Source organism: Salvelinus namaycush, chromosome 5 (genome assembly GCF_016432855.1).
Source record: "Salvelinus namaycush isolate Seneca chromosome 5, SaNama_1.0, whole genome shotgun sequence".
Taxonomy (NCBI): Eukaryota; Metazoa; Chordata; class Actinopteri; order Salmoniformes; family Salmonidae; genus Salvelinus; species Salvelinus namaycush.
The window spans coordinates 66,433,772-66,457,091 of record NC_052311.1 but is presented as its reverse complement, the minus strand read 5'-3'; the positions used below and the strand labels follow the sequence as shown (position 1 = coordinate 66,457,091).

The 23,320-nt window shown below is 42.2% G+C and overlaps 2 protein-coding genes across 3 annotated transcripts in view; both read left to right on the top strand.

The window, feature by feature from the left end:
• Nucleotides 1–3,470: 3,470 nt before the first annotated feature.
• On the top strand, nt 3,471–14,260 carry erfl1 (Ets2 repressor factor like 1). Its single transcript, XM_038992813.1, has 5 exons — nt 3,471–3,534; nt 4,401–4,635; nt 8,456–8,639; nt 11,153–11,282; nt 13,428–14,260. Exons 1-5 carry the CDS (start codon nt 3,471–3,473, stop codon nt 14,258–14,260), a joined length of 1,446 nt encoding a protein of 481 aa, XP_038848741.1.
• A 2,636-nt stretch (nt 14,261–16,896) lies between these two features.
• The window catches only part of LOC120048774 (rho guanine nucleotide exchange factor 1-like), a 68,474-nt gene continuing 62,050 nt past the window's right edge, over nt 16,897–23,320 (top strand). For both annotated transcript variants that reach the window (XM_038994982.1, XM_038994981.1), the window contains exon 1: nt 16,897–17,173. In XM_038994982.1, coding sequence (XP_038850910.1) covers nt 17,021–17,173 — 153 coding nt within the window. In that variant the 5' untranslated portion in view covers nt 16,897–17,020. The remainder of the gene's footprint in view (nt 17,174–23,320) is intronic.

Sequence of the window (23,320 nt, the reverse complement as noted above, 5' to 3'; positions counted from 1 at the left end):
TCTACCCCTGTTACAATTCCCCATTCTACCCCAAGTCCCCACTTTACCCCTGTTCAAAGTCCCCACTCATCTGTCAGACCTGATTTAGTGAACTGCAGTTCATTACCATATAGAATCTGATTCTACATTTCCATTCACAGAAAAGCTCAATAGTGAACTCCAAGGCAGGTGCAGGTGTACTATGGGGTTCCAGGACACATGTTATAGGTGTATTAGTGTAACAGTGGAACAATAGTTGCGAGTGTTAAACTGGGACAATATGTCTCACGCTCTGCCTTTTTGTTATTGGTGATTAGAGTAATCCATCATTTATACTGTTGTATTGGGTGGCCATCAGTTACTGTGTGAGTCTGGTCTTTTCTTTGGTCCATTATAGGCTCGTCCTCAATGCTACGTGCAAACCTCTTTGTGAGTATCTTTTAGCCTTTGTCTCCATCTTTGGTAAACAATGAAAATGGTATCTTTCAGCCCTGCGATAAATGTGTGTGTGTGTGTGTGTGTGTGTGTGTGTGTGTGTGTGTGTGTGTGTGTGTGTGTGTATTGATTCAGTTAGTATCCACGGTTTCAACAACGCCTCATTGTGTGTGCTATTATTATCACTATCACTATCAGTCTCTACCTGTACACTGGTGTTGGTATGTGTGAGTAGAGTATATACTTGTGACTCGGTGTGTCTGTGTGTATACACTCCATTAGTCTATCAGTGTGCCTCTGTATCTGCCAGTGTGTGTGCATGAGGAGCAGTATTCCCTGTGCTGCTAGTTATAATGTTTCTGGGGGTGATAGGGGGAACTTGAAAGCCCTGTGCTGCCCAAATCAAAACTAACAAGGAAATGATGGGGGCTCCTTTATCTCCTCTCTGGCCTGGGGGGCTGAGGGGTGCGAGAGAGGGAGATCGGGGGTGGGGGCCTGGCTTCCTCTTTGATTTGTAAAAAATGCATTACCTCCGAAATCAAATGGAAAATTACTGTGCCGAAGCATAACACACAGAGCAGGAGAGGGAGGGAGAGAGAGAAGACAGTGGACAGGTGGGAAAGGGAAGGGAGGAGTCAACTGTGGAGATAGGCTGGCAGATAGATAGGAGATGGGTGCGTATAGATTTTGAGGAGGTGCGTAGGAGGAAAGAGAGGTAGACCTTGTCCGGTACTAAAGCACCCATATTGTGTATCCTCTGAGAGTACAGACTGGGGTTTAGGAGTCTATGGTAAATGATAGGATGATGTGCTATTGATGGCTCAAGGGAATAGGGAGAGGCATAGATTGTTGCAAACATAGAATTACATATGGAATCATAGACATATAGGAGCTCTATGGCTGTAAAGACCAAATAAATAGACAAGTTGAAATTCAGTGCAGCGCCTGTCAGGTCTCACACATGCTTAAATACTGCTGAAATACTGTACATGTAGCCTCTAAAGGTGTTGAAATAATTCCACAACAATCTCTGGAAAATTGTTTTGAATGTACAGCTTCCCAGAACGCATAGTTATCTAAGTAAATAATTGAAGAGAATTACTTGCGACAGACAGAGTTTGCACTCAAGGATGAACAGTAAAGGATGGACAGTAAAGGATGGACAGTAAAGGAGGGACAGTAAAGGAGGGACAGTAAAGGAGGGACAGTAAAGGAGGGACAGTAAAGGAGGGACAGTAAAGGAGGGACAGTAAAGGATGGACAGTAAAGGAGGGACAGTAAAGGAGGGACAGTAAAGGATGGACAGTAAAGGAGGGACAGTAAAGGATGGACAGTAAAGGATGGACAGTAAAGGAGGGACAGTAAAGGAGGGACAGTAAAGGAGGGACAGTAAAGGAGGGACAGTAAAAGAGGGACAGTAAAAGAGGGACAGTAAAAGAGGGACAGTAAAAGAGGAGCAGGGAGAACAAGAAAATGAGGAAGAGAGGAAAAAGAAGAAGGGATATATGCAGTCAGACAGTGGATTCTGAGAAAGAAAGAGGTCTGAAAACACAAAGATGAAGAGAGCGGGATGAGCCACAGTCCAAAGACTAAAAAGAGCGAGAGGGTGAGAGTGAGTGAGAGGGTGAGTGCGAGAGGGTGAGAGTGAGTGAAAGCGAAATGCCTGGAGTTAGTAATAATAATTTATACAAACACACCTCAATAATTCACGTACCATTTCAATGCTGGAGGGAAAATCCACATTTCACAGAGCATAATTAAATAGAGACAGAGAGTGGAAAGAGAGAGAGAGGTGGAGAGATAGATGGAAAGATAGATAGAGAGACCAGCATTAAAGATACTTTTGCAGTGGCATGGTTTCTTTTCCATTTGAGGTTTGTAAAACAACCAAGATGAAATTGTAATATCCAAACTATATCCAATCTCTTGAACTCGTCTCACTTCTCTTCATCCTAACATTGACAGGTGCACATCCTTAGTATTTCACCATTCACCTCCACAGTTGTCTAATGTGCACAGTAGAATTACAACTCTGTCTTTAGTCATATTCACTCATATTACAGGGTCAGCCATAGTAGGAGCAAATGAGAGTTAAGTGCCTTGCTCAAGGGCACATCGGCAGATTTTTCATCTTGTCAGCTCGGGTATTTAGAGCCCACCGCTCCAACTACTAGGCTACCTGCCACCCTAATTCACAGTTTAATTTCTATATTCAAAGATTATTTTCTCAAAAATAAAATGATGTGAATGTTCAGACAGAAACTGTGCTGATCAACAGTTTGCTGGCCAATAAACATGTCTAGATGTATTTATTCTGTACATTTACCTGTTGTGCTTTTCACTAGCTAACCCAATTTCAATTTTTGGGCATTTATTTGGCATATTCGGTACAGATCTTATCTTAGGTATTAGCAATGTGAAAATATGAAAATACAGCTTTATTTGTTTTTACTTACCTTGCCTTGGCACTCATTTTAGTTTCTATTTTTGTAATTTTCTACTCATTGTATTACAAATATGAATTATTTTAAAGGATTGTAAATTGAATATATCAGTCTTTCATGTTACGTCTTTGTCAATATAGCCATTATAACCACTAAACCACTTACCATTTTGGAATGAATCACTACTCCCTACTCCCACTTTTTGATCAAAACAGCTTCTATGTATCACCTCATTATCCTGCGCCTTCTTCAAGTTTAAAGGAGATGTTTTAATTTCTCATATTCTATACTGTAGGGGTGTCCTCCACATTGCATCAGTTAGTGCTCTCTGGCCCTGTTAGATCACTCCATCAAACACATGATCTACAAAAGCTCTTGATATATACTGTATGTAACGTTGATATGAGGGACTCAAAACCACGGTGTCAAACCATCCCTCGCCCTTTGCCCTGTAGGTCATCTCTCACCTCAGACTTGTTTAACTCATCCCTCTCTCCCACCTTTCTTTTTCGTTTTCTACCAAGAAATAAAAGTAATTGGAATTAAATTGGAATTTTTCCCTCTCTCCCCTTCTCTCCCTTTGTCTGCCCATCTCTCAGGTGTAGTGGAGGCATGGACTGTAACTGCGTCAGTGATCTGTTGCTCACCCCCCCTGTCCCTGCCCTCTGGACTCCAGGTGAGGCAAGCAGGATTGGGGCACTTTTTTGCGGAAGCCGGGGTACGTGGTTTGGGGAGTTGGGGATTTTATTAGGGTTGTGGAGGAACATTTGATTAACTTTTGGGGGAGGGCAGATACCAGTTATACACTAAGGGGAGATGTACAAAGTGCTTGTACCTGTGCAATGTTTGGTGTTAGATGTTATTATCAGCAGGAATAAAATAGACAACAAAAAACCTTGATGCTAATTTACCAAACTGTCTTTATTTACACTTCAACTAAATGCATTATTCCTACCTCTTAACCTTTATGTACCTATTTGTAGTAGGTTTACCTGTATTCCCTTGCATACTTTTCCCCTGTGTTACTGCTTAGTACACCAGGCCTTGATAGCTAGTGTTTTCTAATGGTCAGTATGTATACTCCAACAAGTCTGCATTATAAAGATCATTTTTATATTTGAATATCGAAAAACTTACCACACACATCAGTGAACAAATAGTGTTTCTAATTTGTTAGGATTCATGTTTCTTTACTTATTCTGCGAGGCAATTAGCCAGAATTTTTGTTCAATTGATGAGCTATTTTATTATATTAGAAGTGTATGGCAGCAGGCAGTTAGAATTCAAGTATTATAAAAATGTAAGTAGCTCTGAAAGAGAACAGAAATCTAACTGACCAGCTAGTGGGTCCAAGCTAGTGGGCATTAGTAGTACCACAGAGCAACATTGCTGTAAGCATGCTCTATGATATTAAACACATCATCCCTTAACTGCATCACTCCATCGGTCATCCAGACAGCTAGCCCCTTTGGCCAGCACTCACCATTCACAAACCAATAGGCCTCAATCTCATCCTCCCACTCTCCTGCTCCTCCTCCTCAGGCATCGCCTTCCCAGACTGGGCCTACAAGCCTGAGTCGAGCCCTGGCTCGCGACAGATTCAGCTTTGGCACTTCATCCTGGAGCTGCTGCAGAAGGAGGAGTACCAGAGTGTGATTTCCTGGCAGGGGGAATATGGAGAGTTTGTCATCAAGGATCCTGACGAGGTGGCCAAACTGTGGGGCCTCAGGAAATGCAAACCCCACATGAACTACGATAAGTTGAGCAGGGCGCTAAGGTAGGAACTGTGTGTGTGTGGGTGTGTGCCTGTGCGTGTGTGTGTTTTTGTGTATGTGTGTGCTTTATTAGATATTTTTCAGTATAAGAAGCCAGAAAAAGTAGCAGTATTCATTTTTAGTGGATATAAGTCCTACGTGTCTCATTCATCTTCTCCCTCCATGTCAGTAAAAATGGAAAGAAAAATATGTTTTTTCCTTAAAAATGTCAATACCCTCGATTCCACCTTATTTTCCAATATCCAAATGGATAAGTTCACTATTAAACCTCTATATAAAAAATTCAGTAAGAATTTCGGAATTAATCCCCCATGTAAAATAGCTTGGATTTAGACCTACCGAGAATAAATCAAGTCCTTCTGCCTTATCAGAAATACTTGCCTCTAAACTCTACACATTGCTATGTGATTTAAACTATAGCCCTGCTACCTATTCTGCTATAGATCATTCTATTGAATTTACCCCACATCCCACCGCTACTCGTCACTTGCTTATGCAAATCAAATGACAACACACACACACACACACACACACACACACACACACACACACACACACACACACACACACACACACACACACACACACACACACACACACACACACACACACACACACTGTTAACCCCCTCCCTGGTTTCCCCTACCCTCTCGTTAATGGGGGCTGTCGTAGGGGTCTAATTGTTATGAATTGGCTGGGGCCATAATTAGCCTTCTTGATTAGCCTAGCTTAATTGCTCAATTAAGGGCCGCGGCACAATTGCCACGCAAAGCAAAAGTGTACAAATCATTGCGAGGGCCCCAACTGTTTGTTGTGGATACATACTGATAAGCATTGTATTTGGAAAGTATTCAGACCCCTTCACTTTTTACACATTATTCTAAAATGGATTACATTTTTTCCCCCTCATCAATCTACACACAATTCCCCATAATGAAAAAGCAAAAATAGTTTTGGGGAATTTTTTGCTAACTTATAAAAATAAATAACAGAAAAACCTTATTTACATAAGTATTCAGACCCTTTGCAATGAGACAGGAATTTGAGCTCAGGTGCATCCTGTTTCCATTGATCATCCTTGAGAAGTTTCTACAACTTTATTGGAGTCCACCTGTGGTACATTCAATTGATTGGACATGATTAGGAAAGGCACACACCTGTCTATATAAGGTCCCACAGTTGATAGTGCATGTCAGAGCAAAAACCAAGCCATGAGTCCAAAAGAATTGTCCGTAAAGCTCCAAGACACGATTGTGTCGAGGCACAGATCTAGGGAAGGGTACCAAAACATTTCTGCAGCATTGAAGGTCCCCAAGAACACAGTGGCCTCCATCATTCTTAAATGGAAGAAGTTTGGAACCACCAAGACTCTTCCTAGAGCTTGCCGCCCGGCCAAACTGAGCAATCAGGGGAGAAGGGCCTTGGTCAGGGAGGTGACCAAGAACCCAATGATCACTCTGACAGAGCTCCCGAGTTCCTCTGTGGAGATGGGAGAACCTTCCAGAAGGACAATCATCTCTGCAGCACTCCAACAAAAGGCTTTTATGGTAGAGCGGCCAGACGGAAGCCACTCCTCAATAAAAAGCACATGACAGCCCATTTGGACTTTGTCTAAAGGCTCCTAAAGGACTCTCAAACCAAGATGGAACTCTTTGGCCTAAATGCCAAGCTTCACGTTTGGAGGAAACCTGGCACCATCCCTACGGTGAAACATGGTGGTGGCAGCATCATGCTGTGGGGATGTTTTTCAGCGGCAGGGACTGGGAGACTTGTCAGGATCGAGGGAATGATGAACGGAGCAAGGTACAGAGAGATCCTTGATGAAAACCTGCTCCGGAGTGCTCAGGACCTCAGACTGGGGCGAAGGTTCACCTTCCAACAGGACAACGACCCTAGGCACATAGCCAAGACAACGCAGGAGGGGCTTCGGGACAAGTCTCTGAATGTCCTTGAGTGGCCCAGCCAGAGCCCGAACATGAACCGATCGAACATCTCTGGAGAGACCTGGAAATAGCTGTGCAGCGACCCTCCAGATCAAACCTGACAGAGCTTGAGAGGATCTGCAGAGAAAAATGGGAGAAACTCCTCAAATACAGGTGTGCCAAGCTTGTAGTGTCATACCCGAGAAGACTCAAGGCTGTAATCTCTGCCAAAGGTGGTTCAACAAAGTACTGAGTAAAGGGTCTGTGATATTTAAGTAAATGTGATATTTCAGTTTTCAATTTTTTATACATTTGCAAAAAATTTTAAAAACAGTTTTTGCTTTGTCATTCTAGGGTATTGTGTGTAGGTTGATGAGGAAATAAGGCTGTAACGTAACAAAATGTGGAAAAAGTTAAGGGTTTTGAGTACTTTCCGAATGCACTGTATACAGGTCTGTATGCCTGTGAAGTTGTTACCTTATATCTACAGCGTAGCTATACAGGATTTGAACTTTGTCACAGGCCTATTTTAAATGACTTACATGCTTAAAATAGTAATTTAAAGTCTAAGAATGTATCAGGACAGTCACCAGCTTAATATAATATGTTTTTTCTTTATTCAGTTTTGAGAACACCCCCCATCCCACGTGACCTCTGTACCTGAAGTACCAACCCTCTCATCTGAACCATATGGCAGTATGTAGTATCTGACAGTGTAGGATTCTGACAGGTACTGTAGCCTGTGACACCTCAGTAGGTGGCACAGGAAACAAGCACTGTAAGGTTGGAGTGACTGGCACCTGAGGTTGTTTCCATAGAGACACCACTCACATTGTAGTCCCGCCCTCAAAGAGGCACTTCAGTTGTGAATGATGCCAGAAGCGCTGACAGCAAGAGTTGATGTATATCTATTATGCATATTTCTGTACATATACTGTACCTGTAATAAATCAAATGTATTCATCACGCTTCGTAAACAACAGGTGTGGATAAACAGTGAAATGCTTACTTAGGGCCCTTACCAAATATATTTAATATTTACATGATAATTGCTGTATGTCAACAGTGCACAGCAGGTCAGATCAGGCTCTGGAGGGATGTTGTTTATTTATGTGCTTGTTTTTGGTTTTACTCTGGGACTTATTTAGTCCTGCCTAACGAGGTGTGTGGAGACTATCAAGTCAAAACATGAATTGATCAGTGAGATGCCAGGGAGAAACAAACCCAGCAGGAGTTCAGCCCTGGAGGGCCGGTGTTGTTCCCCCTGCTGTTAAGGGAACACATTACTGTTGACCAGGGCTCTCCAACCCTTCTTGGAGAGCTACCCTCCTGTAGGTTTTTGCTCCAACCCCAGGTGTAACTAACCTGATTCATTTTACCAACCAGCTTATTATTAGAATCAGTTGCGCTAGATTAGGGTTGGAGGGTAAACCTACAGGACGGAAGCTCTCCAGGAAGCAGGTTGGAGGGAAAACCTACAGGACGGTAGCTCTCCAGGAAGCAGGTTGGAGGGAAAACCTACAGGACGGTAGTTCTCCAGGAAGCAGTTTGGAGGGAAAACCTACAGAACGGTAGCTCTCCAGGAAGCAGGTTGGAGGGAAAACCTACAGGATGATAGCTCTCCGGGAAGCAGGTTGGAGGGAAAACTTACAGGATGATAGCTCTCCGGGAAGCAGGTTGGAGGGAAAACCTACAGGATGATAGCTCTCTAGGAAGCAGGTTGGAGGGAAAACCTACAGGATGAGAGCTCTGTAGGAAGCAGGTTGGAGAGCCCTGCTGTGAACCATCGATGAAAACATGGATATTTGTTTCTAACTCTTCCTATTTTTTTCTCTCCTTTCTCCATTCCCTCTTTCCTAATCTCTTCCCTTTCACCTTCTCTCCATCCTCCCCCACCCAGGTACTACTATAATAAGCGCATTTTGCACAAAACCAAAGGGAAGCGTTTCACCTACAAGTTTAACTTCAGTAAGGTGGTGCTGGTGAACTATCCTCTGCTGGACATGGCCAGCTCCCCCTTCCTGCTCCAGAACCACTTCAATGGGGGCTCCGCCGCGCCCGACTGCAGCCCTGTCACACCCGAGGTACGGAAGGAGGAACGGAGGAAGTGAGGGAGGGAGGAACGAATGGAGTTTAGGACAGAGGGAGGGATGGAGAGAAGGGTAATGGATGGAGGAGGGTATGAAGGGAAAAGAGAAAGAGAGGATTGTAAGGACAGGAATTACAGGTTTTCCAGAATAGACAGCTACTCCAAGTTATTCCCCGCTGTTAACACAATCTATCACATTGTCTAAAGGGAGCTGACATTTGAACAGTACATGTTTGAATTCACCAAAATGAAGGGACAAGTTGGATAGAAGACCAGCAGATTCCTGAGAACCATCAACGACAAACATTGGGAAAAAGAAGAGAGAAATAAAGGGAGGAAAATGAGAGGGAGAGATGGAAATATGGTTGCCACAACTCCATACTTGATTGTTTATTTATGTTGATTTGATTCAGCGGGTCTAGCTAAAATCCATTTAGTCTCAGGGAACTGCAGATTGTACTGTACAGACTCCTGCTGTGTATTCATTTTTCAGTTACGGGAGGATCAATTGTATTCCGCGTGTCTTATCATACATATTTTATTCACTGTTTCTAATAGCAGCAGTCCTGATCATGATAAAATGGTCTTCACTTATTTTTTGCCCAGAGTCATCTTGAAATTTTTACAGAGATAAATGTTCTTGGACCCCCAGCGAGGTTGTATAAATAAAACTGTCCTGTTAGAGTTTGTAATGAAACAATAGATACACTTATTGAAGTAATGGTCTGTGTTCAGGGTGCATATTTCTGATGGATCCATTTAGGTGAGGATATATGTGTCAGGTTTTGGCCAGGACTGTTCTGGTTTTGTCACTAGATGTCCCCATTGCACCTTTTTTGAACCTTTTGTTTTTTCCTTGCTCTTTTATTGTTTGCACCTGTAGGTCGTTCCCTTGTTTGTATTTAAACCCTGTGTGTTCCTCAGTTCTTTGCTCAGTGTTTGTAAGTTAGCACCCAGCCCCAGCCCAAGCCTTGTTCTGTATATATATTTCTCTTATTGGATTTTCCAGAGGTTCTCTGGTTTAGTTCTTGTGTGTATTTTTGAGTAGTTTTTGGAGGTTTGTTTTTCTCTGCTGTTTTTACCACTTTGTGGAGTTTCTTTTGCATTTTTGAGGATTTCCATTTTGTGCCTCTTGGCTTTATTTTTGGACATTGTGGATTTAGATTCTTTGCCTGAAGTTTTTGTTCTTTTATTAAACCACCATCTCTAGAACTACTGTGTCTGCCTCATCTTCTGGGTTCTGCTGATTATTAGTGACTGTTTCTCGCACCGGGTCCTGACAATATGCAAATGAAACACTAACTGGTTCATACTTTCTCATTTGCTTGGATATAGAAATTGCTATGACAATTATGTTTTACAGATTTTTTACAAATACAAAAAAAATTGACATTGATACTAGTGCAAATAGTATTTTTCTTTATTAATTTAATTCATGAAATGTATTTAAAAGGGAATAGAGTTAACTTTAAATGACTAGAAGAGTCTTTGCTTGTCCTGAAAGATAGAAAAAGAGAGTCACAATAGAAAGTGAAGGAGAAACTTGAGAGATGGTTTTAACTTGTCCTTAAAATAAAAGAAGACGTTATCCACCCTTCTCACATTCCCGTCTCGGATGGCTAATCCCTCTGTCATGATTGAAAATGAAAGAAATAAAAGACAAGTAGATACGTCAGATCAGATCAATGTTCGGTCATTAATGCAGGTTTGGTTAAGCAATCCAGATCATGCAGCTTGGAAGTACAGTCTCGCTTTTCAAACTTGGAGCTGAGGGGTGACAGAAATTATTGATCCCAGCTCTTCTAAAAAAAGAGAAATCCTCCCTCTCTCTCTCTCTGTCTCCCTCGACTGTGTGATTTAACCGTTTCGTTTGTTTGGCCTCCTTTCTCTTTCCTGTTTTAAAGCACTTCTACACACACACCTCATATACACACACACACACACACACACACACACACACACACACACACACACACACACACACACACACACACACATACATTCTCCCCTCTCTCTCTCTCTCTTACCCCACAGCTATTATGTTGTTTAGTCTTTCTCTCCCTTCCATCAATCCTTTCCCTCCTTTGTCCCCTCACACTCTTCCCTCCTCGAAGGGCGCCCAATCCCTCTATCTCTCGTAGTTTATCCTTTGTGCCCACTTAATCGTTGGCCTCCATTTGACTCTGTACTTCTCCTGGCTTTGAGTCTTTGAGCCTCTGCGTCCTCCTACCTCCTCTCCTCATCTTCTCCTCTCCTCTCCCTCTCAGTCCCCTGGCACTTCCTTTTATCCTGTCCTTGCTGTGACTGTTGGTGTGATTACACCACACACTACAGGGTGCCATCTCCATCAAATGACTTACCCTAAATACATGCTGATTTAAAGAGGAGGTTGAGGATCCTAAAGACAAGTCTAGTTTTTATTTGCTGATGAAATTAATTGCTATTAAATGCTTAACTGACATGAGCAGATTCTAATGTTTTTTTTCTGTCTCTCTCGCTTTCTCCCAGGCCCTGCAGTCACTGTTCCCTCGTTTGCCAGAGTCAGGGAGAGGAACCTCCCTGTTTGATCGAGTGGCCACAGCCCCTGGACCAGAGGGAGACAAACTGAGACTGGACACATTCCCCTTCCTCAGCTCAGGTGAGAGAGAGGAGAGGAGAGAGGCGAGAGGGAGAGGGGTGACACCGGTAAAAATAAGGGTGAAGATGATTGTGAAAAATGAGAGAGGGAAGGTAAAGAACAGAGGAGAGAGGGAAGGTAAAGAACAGAGGAGAGAGGGAAGGTAAAGAACAGAGGAGAGAGGGAAGGTAAAGAACAGAGGAGAGAGGGAAGGTAAAGAACAGAGGAGAGAGGGAAGGTAAAGAACAGAGGAGAGAGGGAAGGTAAAGAACAGAGGAGAGAGGGAAGGTAAAGAACAGAGGAGAGAGGGAAGGTAAAGAACAGAGGAGAGAGGGAAGGTAAAGGAAGGAAGGAAGGTGGAGAACTGATGGAAAGTGGAGCTTGAGAATGATAGAGGAAATGAGGAGAGCATAAGGAGAGAGATAACAAGATCAAATCCATGTTCACTGCAGTACTTTACACAGCAGAGATCTGTCCCTTTACTGCCTCCAATTCATACTCTCCTTCAGGTGAGAGGAAGGGTTAGATGGGAGTGATCTACAGTATATATTATCATATTATTACAGTGATATGAGGCAGATGCTCAATTAAGGTTTTTGGAATTAATGTCAGTGTAATAATTTGCATTTTCCCTTTATATAATCTTTCAGTTTGTATGTGTGTGTTTTATTTGTGTGCATGTATGTGTGTGTTTTATGTGTGTGCATTTGTGTGTGGGTGAGCGTGCGGGCATATGTGTGTGTGTTTGTGCGTGTGTGTGTACAGATGCCTTTGTCTGTCTGGATACTCCATGTGTGCGTTTCAGCCCTGCTACTGCATCAGAATGTGTGCGCTTACAGTACAGTGAGTGTGTGTTCACTGTGAACACACTCCCCTTCACATCACAACTTGGCCCCCCTGTCTTGTTTGTCCTCAGGTCCTATTCCCCCCTCCTTCCCTCCTCACCCACCTCTCCCTCTCATGTGTCCCCCCTGTCCTAATCCCATCCCAGGCAGGAAGGCCCTAATTGAGGGTGCAGGCTTCAGTTTGTGGCCTGTGGGCGCCCATTACTGTGTTTTCATAAGCAAGTGAGGCCTGCCTGACTGATTCAATATTAATTTGTCTGCCAGCTACTTCTGGCCCAGCACACAGAGACTCAAGCACTGTCAAATTAGCCCTCCATAGCAAATATGGAGAGAGAGAGCGGGAGGAAGAGAGAGAGTGGGAGGACGAGAAAGAGTGGGAGGACGAGAGAGAGAGAGTGGGAGGACGAGAGAGAGAGAGCGGGAGGAAGAGAGAGAGAGCGGGAAGAAGAGAGAGAGCGGGAGGAAGAGAGAGAGAGAGAGAGAGAGAGAGAGAGAGAGAGAGAGAGAGAGAGAGAGAGAGAGAGAGAGAGAGAGAGAGAGAGAGAGAGAGAGAGAGAGAGAGAGAGAGAGAGAGAGAGAGAGAGAGAGAGAGAGAGAGAGAGAGAGAGAGAGAGAGAGAGAGAGAGAGAGAGAGATGGGGTAAATCTTTGAGTTTGCTGTCTGTTGTTGGAAGGAAGTACAGTCGGGGTCATAGAGAGTTCTTTTCTTCGCGCACTAAAATTGAATTCCAGTATCACCTCAGATTTACCTCATTTGTTTCAGTTGTTATTAAATTATGCATATAGGGAAGCTGATGTAATACACATACACATTATATCAGCTGTTATGTTAATCAGGTTTCTGAAAGTATGATGGAGCCAACTAGAGTGCCAGAGTGTGCGAGTTGTGTTTTTCTGTTATTCAGTTGACTTCACTAAGCACCTGGACTATACACATGGCCAACAACAGACAGATTTTCTAAATAACTGGATTTCTCTTACCACAGTCCATTTTCCTTTTTTCATAGACAGTATTATTTCATTACAGTGGCATAACTATTCTGTTATTAACGGGATACTTTAATTTGCCAGAGAGCATATCTCTCATTATGTTCATATTTGTTGTGAACCAGTTGAATGTGTGAATAGGTCTGGCAGGCATATAGTCTAAGATCAGGGTTCTATTCAAATCAACAGGGCTCTCATTTTGCCCCAGCGCATAGCTGTGCGTTGCTAATTATTGCAGAGCATAATTAGTGAACATGCTTGGATGTGGTATGTCAGGAGATCTTTACCCCTTCAGAGAGCTAACCTCTGTCTCTGTGTCTCTGTGTCTCTTCCAGCCGCTCCCTGTTACTCCAAGCCCCCATCCCTGTTGGGTCCTTACCCCCGCAACCCCCCCTTCGACTACCCCTGGGGCTTCAATCCCTACCTCTCAGGGGCCTTCTCCCTCAACAACTGCCCCAAGCTGCCCCCCGGCTCCCTCTATCCCTCCCACTTCTACCCCAACCCGCTGCAGACCAGCCTGGGCCAGCTGCCTCACCCCTTCTCCTCCCTACTCCCCCCGGGAGAGGTGGCAGGAGGGGGAGAGAGGGGAGCAGCGGGCCAGACCGGGGTTACTAACGGCACGGCAGGTGGGCAGCCCAGACTCTGCCTGCCTCCTTACCCTGGTGCTCTGTCGCTGGGCCGGACGGACATTCTCAACGGGGGCTCTGTGGGTGAGAGGGAGAGAAGGGAATCCAACACCCCAGGCACGGAGCCTGGGTTGGGGCTAGGGTTAGGGTTAGGGCTGGGTCTGGGAGGGATGGGTCTTGGTGGTGGTGCTGGGGGGCGACAGAGCCCATCGGAGCGGCGAGGCGGGGTGAAGCAGGACCCAGAGTCAGACTCAGACCTGGAGATCACAGATTTGAGTGACTGCAGCTCAGACAACGAGCCTGACTTCAGCATCACCAAGGAGACCAGGCTGAGCATTCGATCACATATCCTGGTGGAGGGGAAGAAAGGGGGAGCACTGCCACCTCTCTCCTCCCTCCCTCCCCCCGTGTCCCCCCATCCCCTCAAGAGCCTGGTGCCCCTCACCCCTCCCCCTCCGTCCCTCCCTCTATCTCTCTCTCCCTCCATGGCTCTGGTTGAACGGCACAGGGAGACAGAGACTCTAAAATTGATCCACAGCTAATAGATTCTATTAGATAACACTCTCTCTTTCTCCCCTCTCTCTCTTTCTCTCTTTCGCTCCCTTCATCTGTTATGTTGTCCTTTATTTGAGCCATCTTGCCCCGTCTCTCTATTTTTTTTCTTCCTCTCTCTCTCTACCCTTCCGTTCTCTCTTTACATGTGTATTTGTCCAACATAGCTGAGATGGTGAGCTTGCTGATTTCGACATTACTTAGAGTCTACCATGTTTCAGATGTATGTGTACTACTTATTCATCATGTGCTCCCACACATTTTATTGTCTCAAGGTTTCAGTGATGTTTTGAGCTTTAACAGCATTGTACGTTGTTCTGTGCTATTGTATGTTACCGTGTTACTGCAATGGGTCCATCAAACTGCATAAATATAACTCAATGTATAATGAATTACATTAAAATATAATACTAGAACAATAATAAACAACACTACAATATACACACATAAGATTAATTGCAATAATGGCCGCAAGAAATTATATCTGTCAGAGATATTACTTTAGTTTTTTGGGGATTCCTTTTCTTGGGTACCGGTATGTATTTTTCTGTTCATAACATAGTCAAACATTGCCAGCTGGTGGTCTTTATAGGAGGCTGCTACAGTTCATTATTTGTTGGGAAAAATGATCATCCCCCAAATCCAAACAATTTGTCATTTTGCTCTGCTAATGTAATGCTCTGGTATTGTAATGTACATTTCTAACTCCATACTTGTTTGTTTGTTATTGTTTAATGCCAAGTTCAATTGTTTAACTTTCTTCAGTGAGAGGGAGAGAAAGAGAGAGAAAGAGAGAGCAAAAGAGAGAGCTGGACAAATCTAGAATTTGTATCAATATTTCATTGTATATATTTTATTATGGTGTACATTACATTTAATTATTATCAATATTATAAAAGTTAGCTGTGTTGGTGTGATTTAATTACGTATTTAAATAATGTTGGGAAATTGACAAGTATAGGTGTATTGAAGTTTTAAATAATTAACAGCAGTCAGAGTATCTGCGCTGGAAAGGTGTTTTTTCTATGAGGAGGACTCATATATGGGGAATTGTCTCATATTTTCTCAACCCCAGCTAATTGTGCCCTTTGGTCATTTTCCAAGAAGCCCTTTGGGTTTAAATATTCTGGTAGTCTTATTTTTATAGTTAGCATTCACCCAGTGTAACTGTTCTGTAATTTCTCAAATGTGAATAATATTGGTTTCAGCACATTCTTTCAACTACAACAAAAAAAAATGGATTATTTTTGAGTCTAAGCTTTTTATCCATAGCAACAGTTAGGAAATAGGTCCCCTTGTAGAAATTAAAATAACAGGTACAAAGTATCTCAATACCAACTAGGGACACAGACCAACTTCTCCATTCCATGTTGCTCACCTTGAAGCACAGAGTGCATACTAACTACCCCACATTGTACAGATTCGTATGGTATGGTTTGTAACAGGTGGCGGTATAACATTAGGTGTGAAAGCCCTATTGTAAAGGTCATGTAATTCTATATTTGTTGGATTCTACCAGAAATCTCTGTTTCATGATCTCTGTGTGGCATTCACCAACACCTCTGTAAATACTCTTTCCTTTGTGAATGTATGTGTAAACACATCATAAAATGATCATGCCGTGAAATAATAAGTCACATTTCTTTGTTTTATTGTAAAGAGGAAAAATGGAAAGATCAAAAATAAGAAAAAAATATGAATAACTTCTAAAGCAATAAACATTATTCTGGAGATTGGAATGTTGTTGGCACTCAACTCATTGTGTGAATGTGTGCATTACACAGGAAGAGGCTCCTATAGGCCTGCTTGAGACCCCTGGTGTAGAGCATCCTTTCTCCACAGGGTGGCAAACCTGGACCTATATTACAATGTAATGACCTTATCTAGTCTACACGAATAGTTTGCATTATATCATGGAAGGGTTTGATTTCATGAGCATGAGTAAAAATTGGCCATGGTTTCCCTTAGTCTTATTTTCCTTGCATGTGTAATTGACTGATTGAGTTCAATGAGTTGTAATAGTCAGGGTAATGGGACAGCATATGCCATATGGCTTCCTCTCCCAAGGATATGATGACATGAAAATCTGCCGCCTACCTTTATTAAACGTGTTGATTAAAAAGTCTGAAAATGGCATAGTTTTCTCTACATAGTGTGCACTACATTTGACCAGTGCACTATAAAGTGAATAGGGTGCAATTTCGGACGCATTTGGAAGCTGAGAGTAGTAAAAGGCCGGATATGAAGACGGGAAATTAAGAAGATGACAACCCAAGATAGGTGCATGCCCTAAACTTTCACAAACAGCCAACACTAACTAAATCGGAATTACTTTGTGTGATAGCCTATTTGTGAATTGTGAAACATATGAGATCATATTGCTAAGTGAAACATAAGTTTACGGAAACAAAAGCATTGCCTCTACTGGATATTCCTAAATGTATTTATGGATGCACTAGTTCAGGGTTTCAATTACTGTTCAATAATTGACATAATGCGTTCAATTCCATAAGTAATATTTCAACACGGATTACCTTACGTGTGAAAAGATAAGCTTGACTCCCATGGCTAGACGAGGGGACCGAATACCGTGTAACACAATCTAGTATGGAAGCCCATCAGGAAACAACTGGGGATGGAAAAAGTTACATGAAAACCAGATTTTATATAGCTAGATCATATTGAAAACTGTATTATTATATCAAACCAATATATTTTGACATCGTCATGCATGACTTTGCCAGTGGTTTATGCAGATAAAAAAAATCAGGCAAGGGAAAATTGTGCACTTGAATTTGTACTTCCGCGTACAATGTTTTTTTCCAGCGACATACGACAACTTTCGAACAGCGAACCATAATAGACGTTTGTCAGTCTTTTTTTTGTTGTTGCTGTATTTTGAGGTGAGTACCTCGTCAAAACATGTTGATAATATATTTAACATGTACATACGTTCGATGCTTAGTTACTTATAAAAAAAACTTGGGATTTAATTAGGTTATTCCGCGAGTAAAGGCTTGTCTCTCGCTAGCCAGCTCACCAGACAGCTTTTAGTTAACGTCTAGCTAAAGGAATGTTGTGTTTGGCTACAATCTAGCGGAACATCTCGTTCTCTCGAGTCCCAAAATCAGGTGTTTTAGAGTTAATTAAACACTATTTTCATTACAGAGTAGGACTTGCTGAAGCATACTGGTATTTGAAGGGTACGTATCAGGTCGCTTGCTAATTTGTTGTTCAATCAAGTGATATTTTTTTAGCAGGCTACAAAGTATAGCTATCCGTCATGTTACAAAAATGTTGCAAAGAGCATAATTTGTAAAATGACTCGCAACATTGTAGCCTATTATTTCATGTAACTCTGTAACTATAGCAGTTATTGCCAGCAATGTGGCCCGGCCTAGGTGCAATGATTTGCTTGCCTATGTATTTTTTTTTACGAGTATTTCAATGTGACATTTAAAATCTAAAAAGTATATTTTATCAAATAACATTAATAGCCATGTTTGATTTAGCTGTTAAACCAGCCTAAATTCTGAGTGTTATTTAGACATAGTTACACATACATTATACTGATTAGATAGTTAATCATTATCAAAGGTAGATAGCCTACTGATAGCAAATTGTGAGATTGTACCAGTAGATGTATCTATCACACACTGTAGCATATTTATCCGATGCTCCAATTGATCACACTATTTTCTCTTTCTATATGAAAAGTACAGCAGCTATACAAACACACATCTGTCACTGGAGTCCATCCCACTTTTGGCCTTTTTTGCCTCTCTCCTCCCCCTTTGTCTCACTCCCCTCCCCCTTTGTCTCACTCCCCTCCCCCATCATTCAGTTTAATCCTCTACAAATCAAAATCAAATAAATGTATTGATTGCATATGCAGATGTTATCGCAGGTGCAGCGAAATGCTTGTGTTTCTAGCATCCAACAATGCAGTAATAGTACCTAGCAATACACAACAATATGCACATAATCCAATAAGTACAAATAAATAAATAAAACATTTCAGAACGAGCAATGTCAAAGTCTGGAATATATATAAACTGGTATAGACAGTATATCAATAGAAAAAGTGGGTACAGCAGTAGTTGTATAGGATGAGCCATGACTAGAATACACTATATACATATGAAGTGGGTAAAACAGTATGTAAACATGATTAAGGTGACCAGTGTTCAATCACTATGTACATAGGGCAAAGCAGTCTGTAAGGTTCAGGGTAGAGTACTGGGTGTTAGCCAGCTCCTGTAGTAACAGTGACTTAGGTGACTTAGAAGTTCTGGGATCTAAGATCAAGAGAATAATATACAGTTGATGTTGGAAGTTTACATGCATCTTAGCCAAATACATTTAAACTCAGTTTTTCACAATTCCTGATATTTAATCCTAGTAAAAATTCCCTGTCTTAGGTCAGTTAGGATCACCACTTTATTTTAAGAATGTGAAATGTCCGAATAATATAATTATTTATTTCAGCTTTTATTTGTTTCATCACATTCCCAGTGGGTCAGAAGTTTACATATACTCAATTAGTATTTGGTAGCATTGCCTTTAAATTGTTAAACTTGGGTCAAACATTTCGAGTAGCCTTCCACAAGCTTCCCACAATAAGTTGGGTGAATTTTGGCCCATTCCTCCTGACAAAGCTGGTGTAACTGAGTCAGGTTTGTAGGCCTCCTTGCTCGCACACACTTTTTCAGTTCTGCCCACACATTTTCTATAGGATTGAGGTCAGGGCTTTGTGATGGCCACTCCAATACCTTGACTTTGTTGTCCTTAAGCCGTTTTGCCACAACTTTGGAAGTATGCTTGGGGTCATTGTCCATTTGGAAGACCCATTTGTGACTAAGCTTTAACTTCCTGACTGATGTTTTGAGATGTTACTTCAATATATCCACATAATTTTCCTTCCTCACGATGCCATCTATTTTGTGAAGTGCACCAGTCCCTCCTGCAGCAAAGCACCCCCACAACATGATGCTGCCACCCCCGTGCTTCACGGTTGGGAGGGTGTTCTTCGGCTTGCAAGCCTCCCCCTTTCTCCTCCAAACATATCGATGGTCATTATGGCCAAGCAGTTCTATTTTTGTATCATCAGACCAGAGGACATTTCTCCAAAAATTACGATCTTTCTCCACATGTGCAGTTGCAAACCTTAGTCTGGCTTTTTTTATGGCGGTTTTGGAGCAGTGGCTTCTTCCTTGCTGAGTGGCCTTTCAGGTTATGTCGATATAGGACTTGTTTTACTGTGGATATAGATACTTTTGTACCTGTTTCCTCCAGCATCTTCACATGGTCCTTTGCTGTTGTTCTGGGATTGATTTGCACTTTTCCCACCAAAGTACGTTCATCTCTAGGAGACAGAACGCGTCTCCTTCCTGAGCGGTATGATGGCTCTGTGGTCCCATGGTGTTTATACTTGCGTACTATTGTTTGTACAGATGAACGTGGTACCTTCAGGCGTTTGGAAATTGCTCCCAAGGATGAACCAGACTTGTGGTGGTCTACAATTTTTTTTCTGAGGTCTTGGCTGATTTCTTTTGATTTTCCCATGATGTCAAGCAAAGAGGCACAGAGTTTGAAGGTAGCCCTTGAAATACATCCACAGGTACACCTCCAATTGACTCAAATGATGTCACTTAGCCTATCAGAAGCTTCTAAAGCCATGACATAATTTCTGGAATTTTCCAAGCTGTTTAAAGACACAGTCAACTTAGTGTATGTAAACTTCTGACCCACTGGAATTGTGATACAGTGAAATAATCTGTCTGTAAACAATTGTTGGAAAAATTACTTGACTCCAACCTAAGTGTATGTAAACTTCTGACTTCAACTGTACCTGATCAGACCTAGAGGGTTGGGCCAATATCCATGGTTTGAGTTGATCAACACTTATTTAGCTGTTTAGTTTCGCAGGCTCAATTGAACTCCAAAAATAACCTTGTCTATGTGTTACTAAGGGACTGAATTGGGCCTACAACATATCAACATTGTGAAGGCTTAATCAGAATTTTTTTTGCTTTAGGTGCTATGTATAACCTTTGCTCAGAATCTGAACAGCACTCTGTCTCAAGTTCAGCCATGGTCTGTTGTTATGGGCCTGTGGGTTGACCCGTAGTTGTTTTGGAGTAGTTCTGTAGCTGAACTGATCAGATGAGACGTGATGCTGAAATGGCGGTTGGGCTTGGAGCGTTGTGATGTGTCAGCGGCGACCACTGAACTACAGAGGCTTCCTGTCTCTGTTAGAGGAACAACAACACTTTGCTGTCATCCCTCCCTCTTTATTTCTTTCTCTACCTCTGCAAGTGCAGTCTTGCCTGAAGCTCAAAGGGTATCGTCTCTTCCTTTTAAAGGAATTTGGGCTATTTAATTGAAGTTTCTTGTCTCTCACTCACACACACACATACTAGGGCTGGGCTATATATCGAATTTGATCATTTGAATTCATGTTTTGGTCTGATATCCAAATGCCCGTATCGCAAGAATCAAGTTATTGTTTATTTTTTGTTTTTATGAGCGTTTATGTCCGCTTGTTCTCATCATGTTGTCTTTTTGGTCTCATCTCCTTTGCTTCTTCTGCTGAGACTGTGCATCTTTTCATTTACACATGAACACCAAGCCCCTCCCCCCGCTACTCACAACAACAAAGATGAGAGATCACTTCTTCCTCTGACAAGCGGTTTCAACTCGCTATTTGCATTTGAGGTTTGGTCCAACAGAATGGGTCATATGGAGACAAACACATTGAGACATTATTTTACTGTAAAAGAGGAGTTAACCTTTCTAACTATATCATTTTTATGTCTCAACTCCTCAAATTGTGGGCAGAGCAGACACTACTGAAACAGGAGTATCAATGAACGTTGATTCTGGAAAATGAATGCTCAGTTTGTCGTGACTGGCTGCATTGCAATACCACATACTGCTAGTAGCATTTTAGCCAAAGACTGTTATAGCATAAAACACAATTATAAAAGGAATTGGTTCTCATTCTCAAGGGCAACTCGTTCTCATTCTGAGAAATAAGATAGCCATTCGATTTTAACATCTGAACAAAGTGGACAGGCTAGAATGCTGTTCAAACAGTTGGAGACAGACAGAAGGATGTGTTCATAACAATTCAACTGTTAGACCTTGTTAGCTAGTAAATAGATTCAAGTTGGCTAAAGTTGAAATATAAAGATTAGCTGGCTTCTCGCTAGCACTTGTGCTTAAGAGGTTGTTGATGAGACCGGTGTTAATTTTCTATAGTCCTTGCTACAAGAAGTGAGTCATTATTAGTGAATGTGCATGTTTCTGGTTAAATTTGTAATAAAAAAGGGCATTTTCATAGACAGACTTGAAAGCCAGATCAGTGATTATTGTAAAAAAGCAGGTTAAACTATTTTGATTAAATAATTAGTGTGTTTTATGGTTGTGGAAGGCTTATATTTAACCTAGGTATAATTTTACAAGTCCTGAATTCATTAGATTATTGCTGACTGTTTGAAATGCAATGTATTTGACCTTTAATTGAACAACAAAGCCTATTTAGAGAAACTGTATATATCGTGAATCGCCCATAAGTTAGAAAAAATTGAGATATGATTTTTAGGCCATATCGCCCAGCCCTAACGAATGCACGCACACACACACACACTCCCCACCCTCCGCCAATCCCTCTCTCAGGTACACAATCCTATTCTCTCAGGTACACCATCCCTCTCTCAAGTACACAATCCTATTCTCTCAGGTACACCATCCCTCTCTCAAGTACACAATCCTATTCTCTCAGGTACACAATCCTATTCTCTCAGGTACACCATCCCTCTCTCAAGTACACAATCCTATTCTCTCAGGTACACAATCCTATTCTCTCAGGTACACAATCCTATTCTCTCAGGTACACAATCCTATTCTCTCAGGTACACAATCCTATTCTCTCAGGTACACAATCCTATTCTCTCAGGTACACCATCCCTCTCTCAAGTACACAATCCTATTCTTTCAAGTACACAATCCTATTCTCTCAAGTACACAATCCTATTCTCTCAGGTACACAATCCTATTCTCTCAGGTACACCATCCTATTCTCTCAGGTACACAATCCTATTCTCTCAGGTACACAATCCTATTCTCTCAGGTACACAATCCTATTCTCTCAGGTACACAATCCTATTCTCTCAGGTACACAATCCTATTCTCTCAGGGCATTAATAGAGGAATCCCAGTGCTTTATTAGGCCTAGTGTAGTTACAGCTGAGGTACACTGAGCTCAGTAACTAGGCCAGAGGGTTACGACCAGACAACCAGCAGATGGTGGAATATAGGCTACTATCCACAATGCAACAGCCAGGGGCTGTCCCTCTGGACAAAGGGGCAACTACTAGGGATTCCCTATAGGACTACTTGTCTGGCTTAGAAAATAAACATCTAAACATGTCAGCTGTTCAGTTTAGCTATAAAGGCATGTTGAGAAGAGTAATCTACAGTGCAGATTCTTATGTTAATCAAGTGTAATGAACAGTGCCACTCGTGTGTGTGTGTGTGTGTGTGTGTGTGTGTGTGTGTGTGTGTGTGTGCGCGCGTGCGCTATGCCGTCCTGCGTCTCCCTGGCATGACGGAAGGATCTGAAAGCAGCAGCACTAATCCTGGCCTTGAGCAAGATGAAGCTCAGCACCTTCTAACCAAGAACCCTGTGTGTTCATCAGTGTGTGCACACTGTATGTCCGTTTGCAATTAGCCAAGTGTGCATTCCAGACGACAGTTAAAAGAGCCGTGTATTTGTAATAAGTGGAGATTGTAACGGCAGGGTGGGTGATGGTTCTCAGTTAGCCTAGCTCATGGGTATTCTCAGGTGAACACAGGTAACCCTGGTTTACTGTCAGCTTGTACAGTAGAAGTGCTTATCTCTCTCTCCTGTATGTCAGTGTGCTGTGTCAGCCCTGTAGCACAGCCATGTAGTTCAGAAGAGTCCAGGACCAACCCACTGTCCTCTGATACACTATGTAGAGGCGGGAATGGAGCTGAACATGTGTGAAGGAGATGTGTGCAAGGTG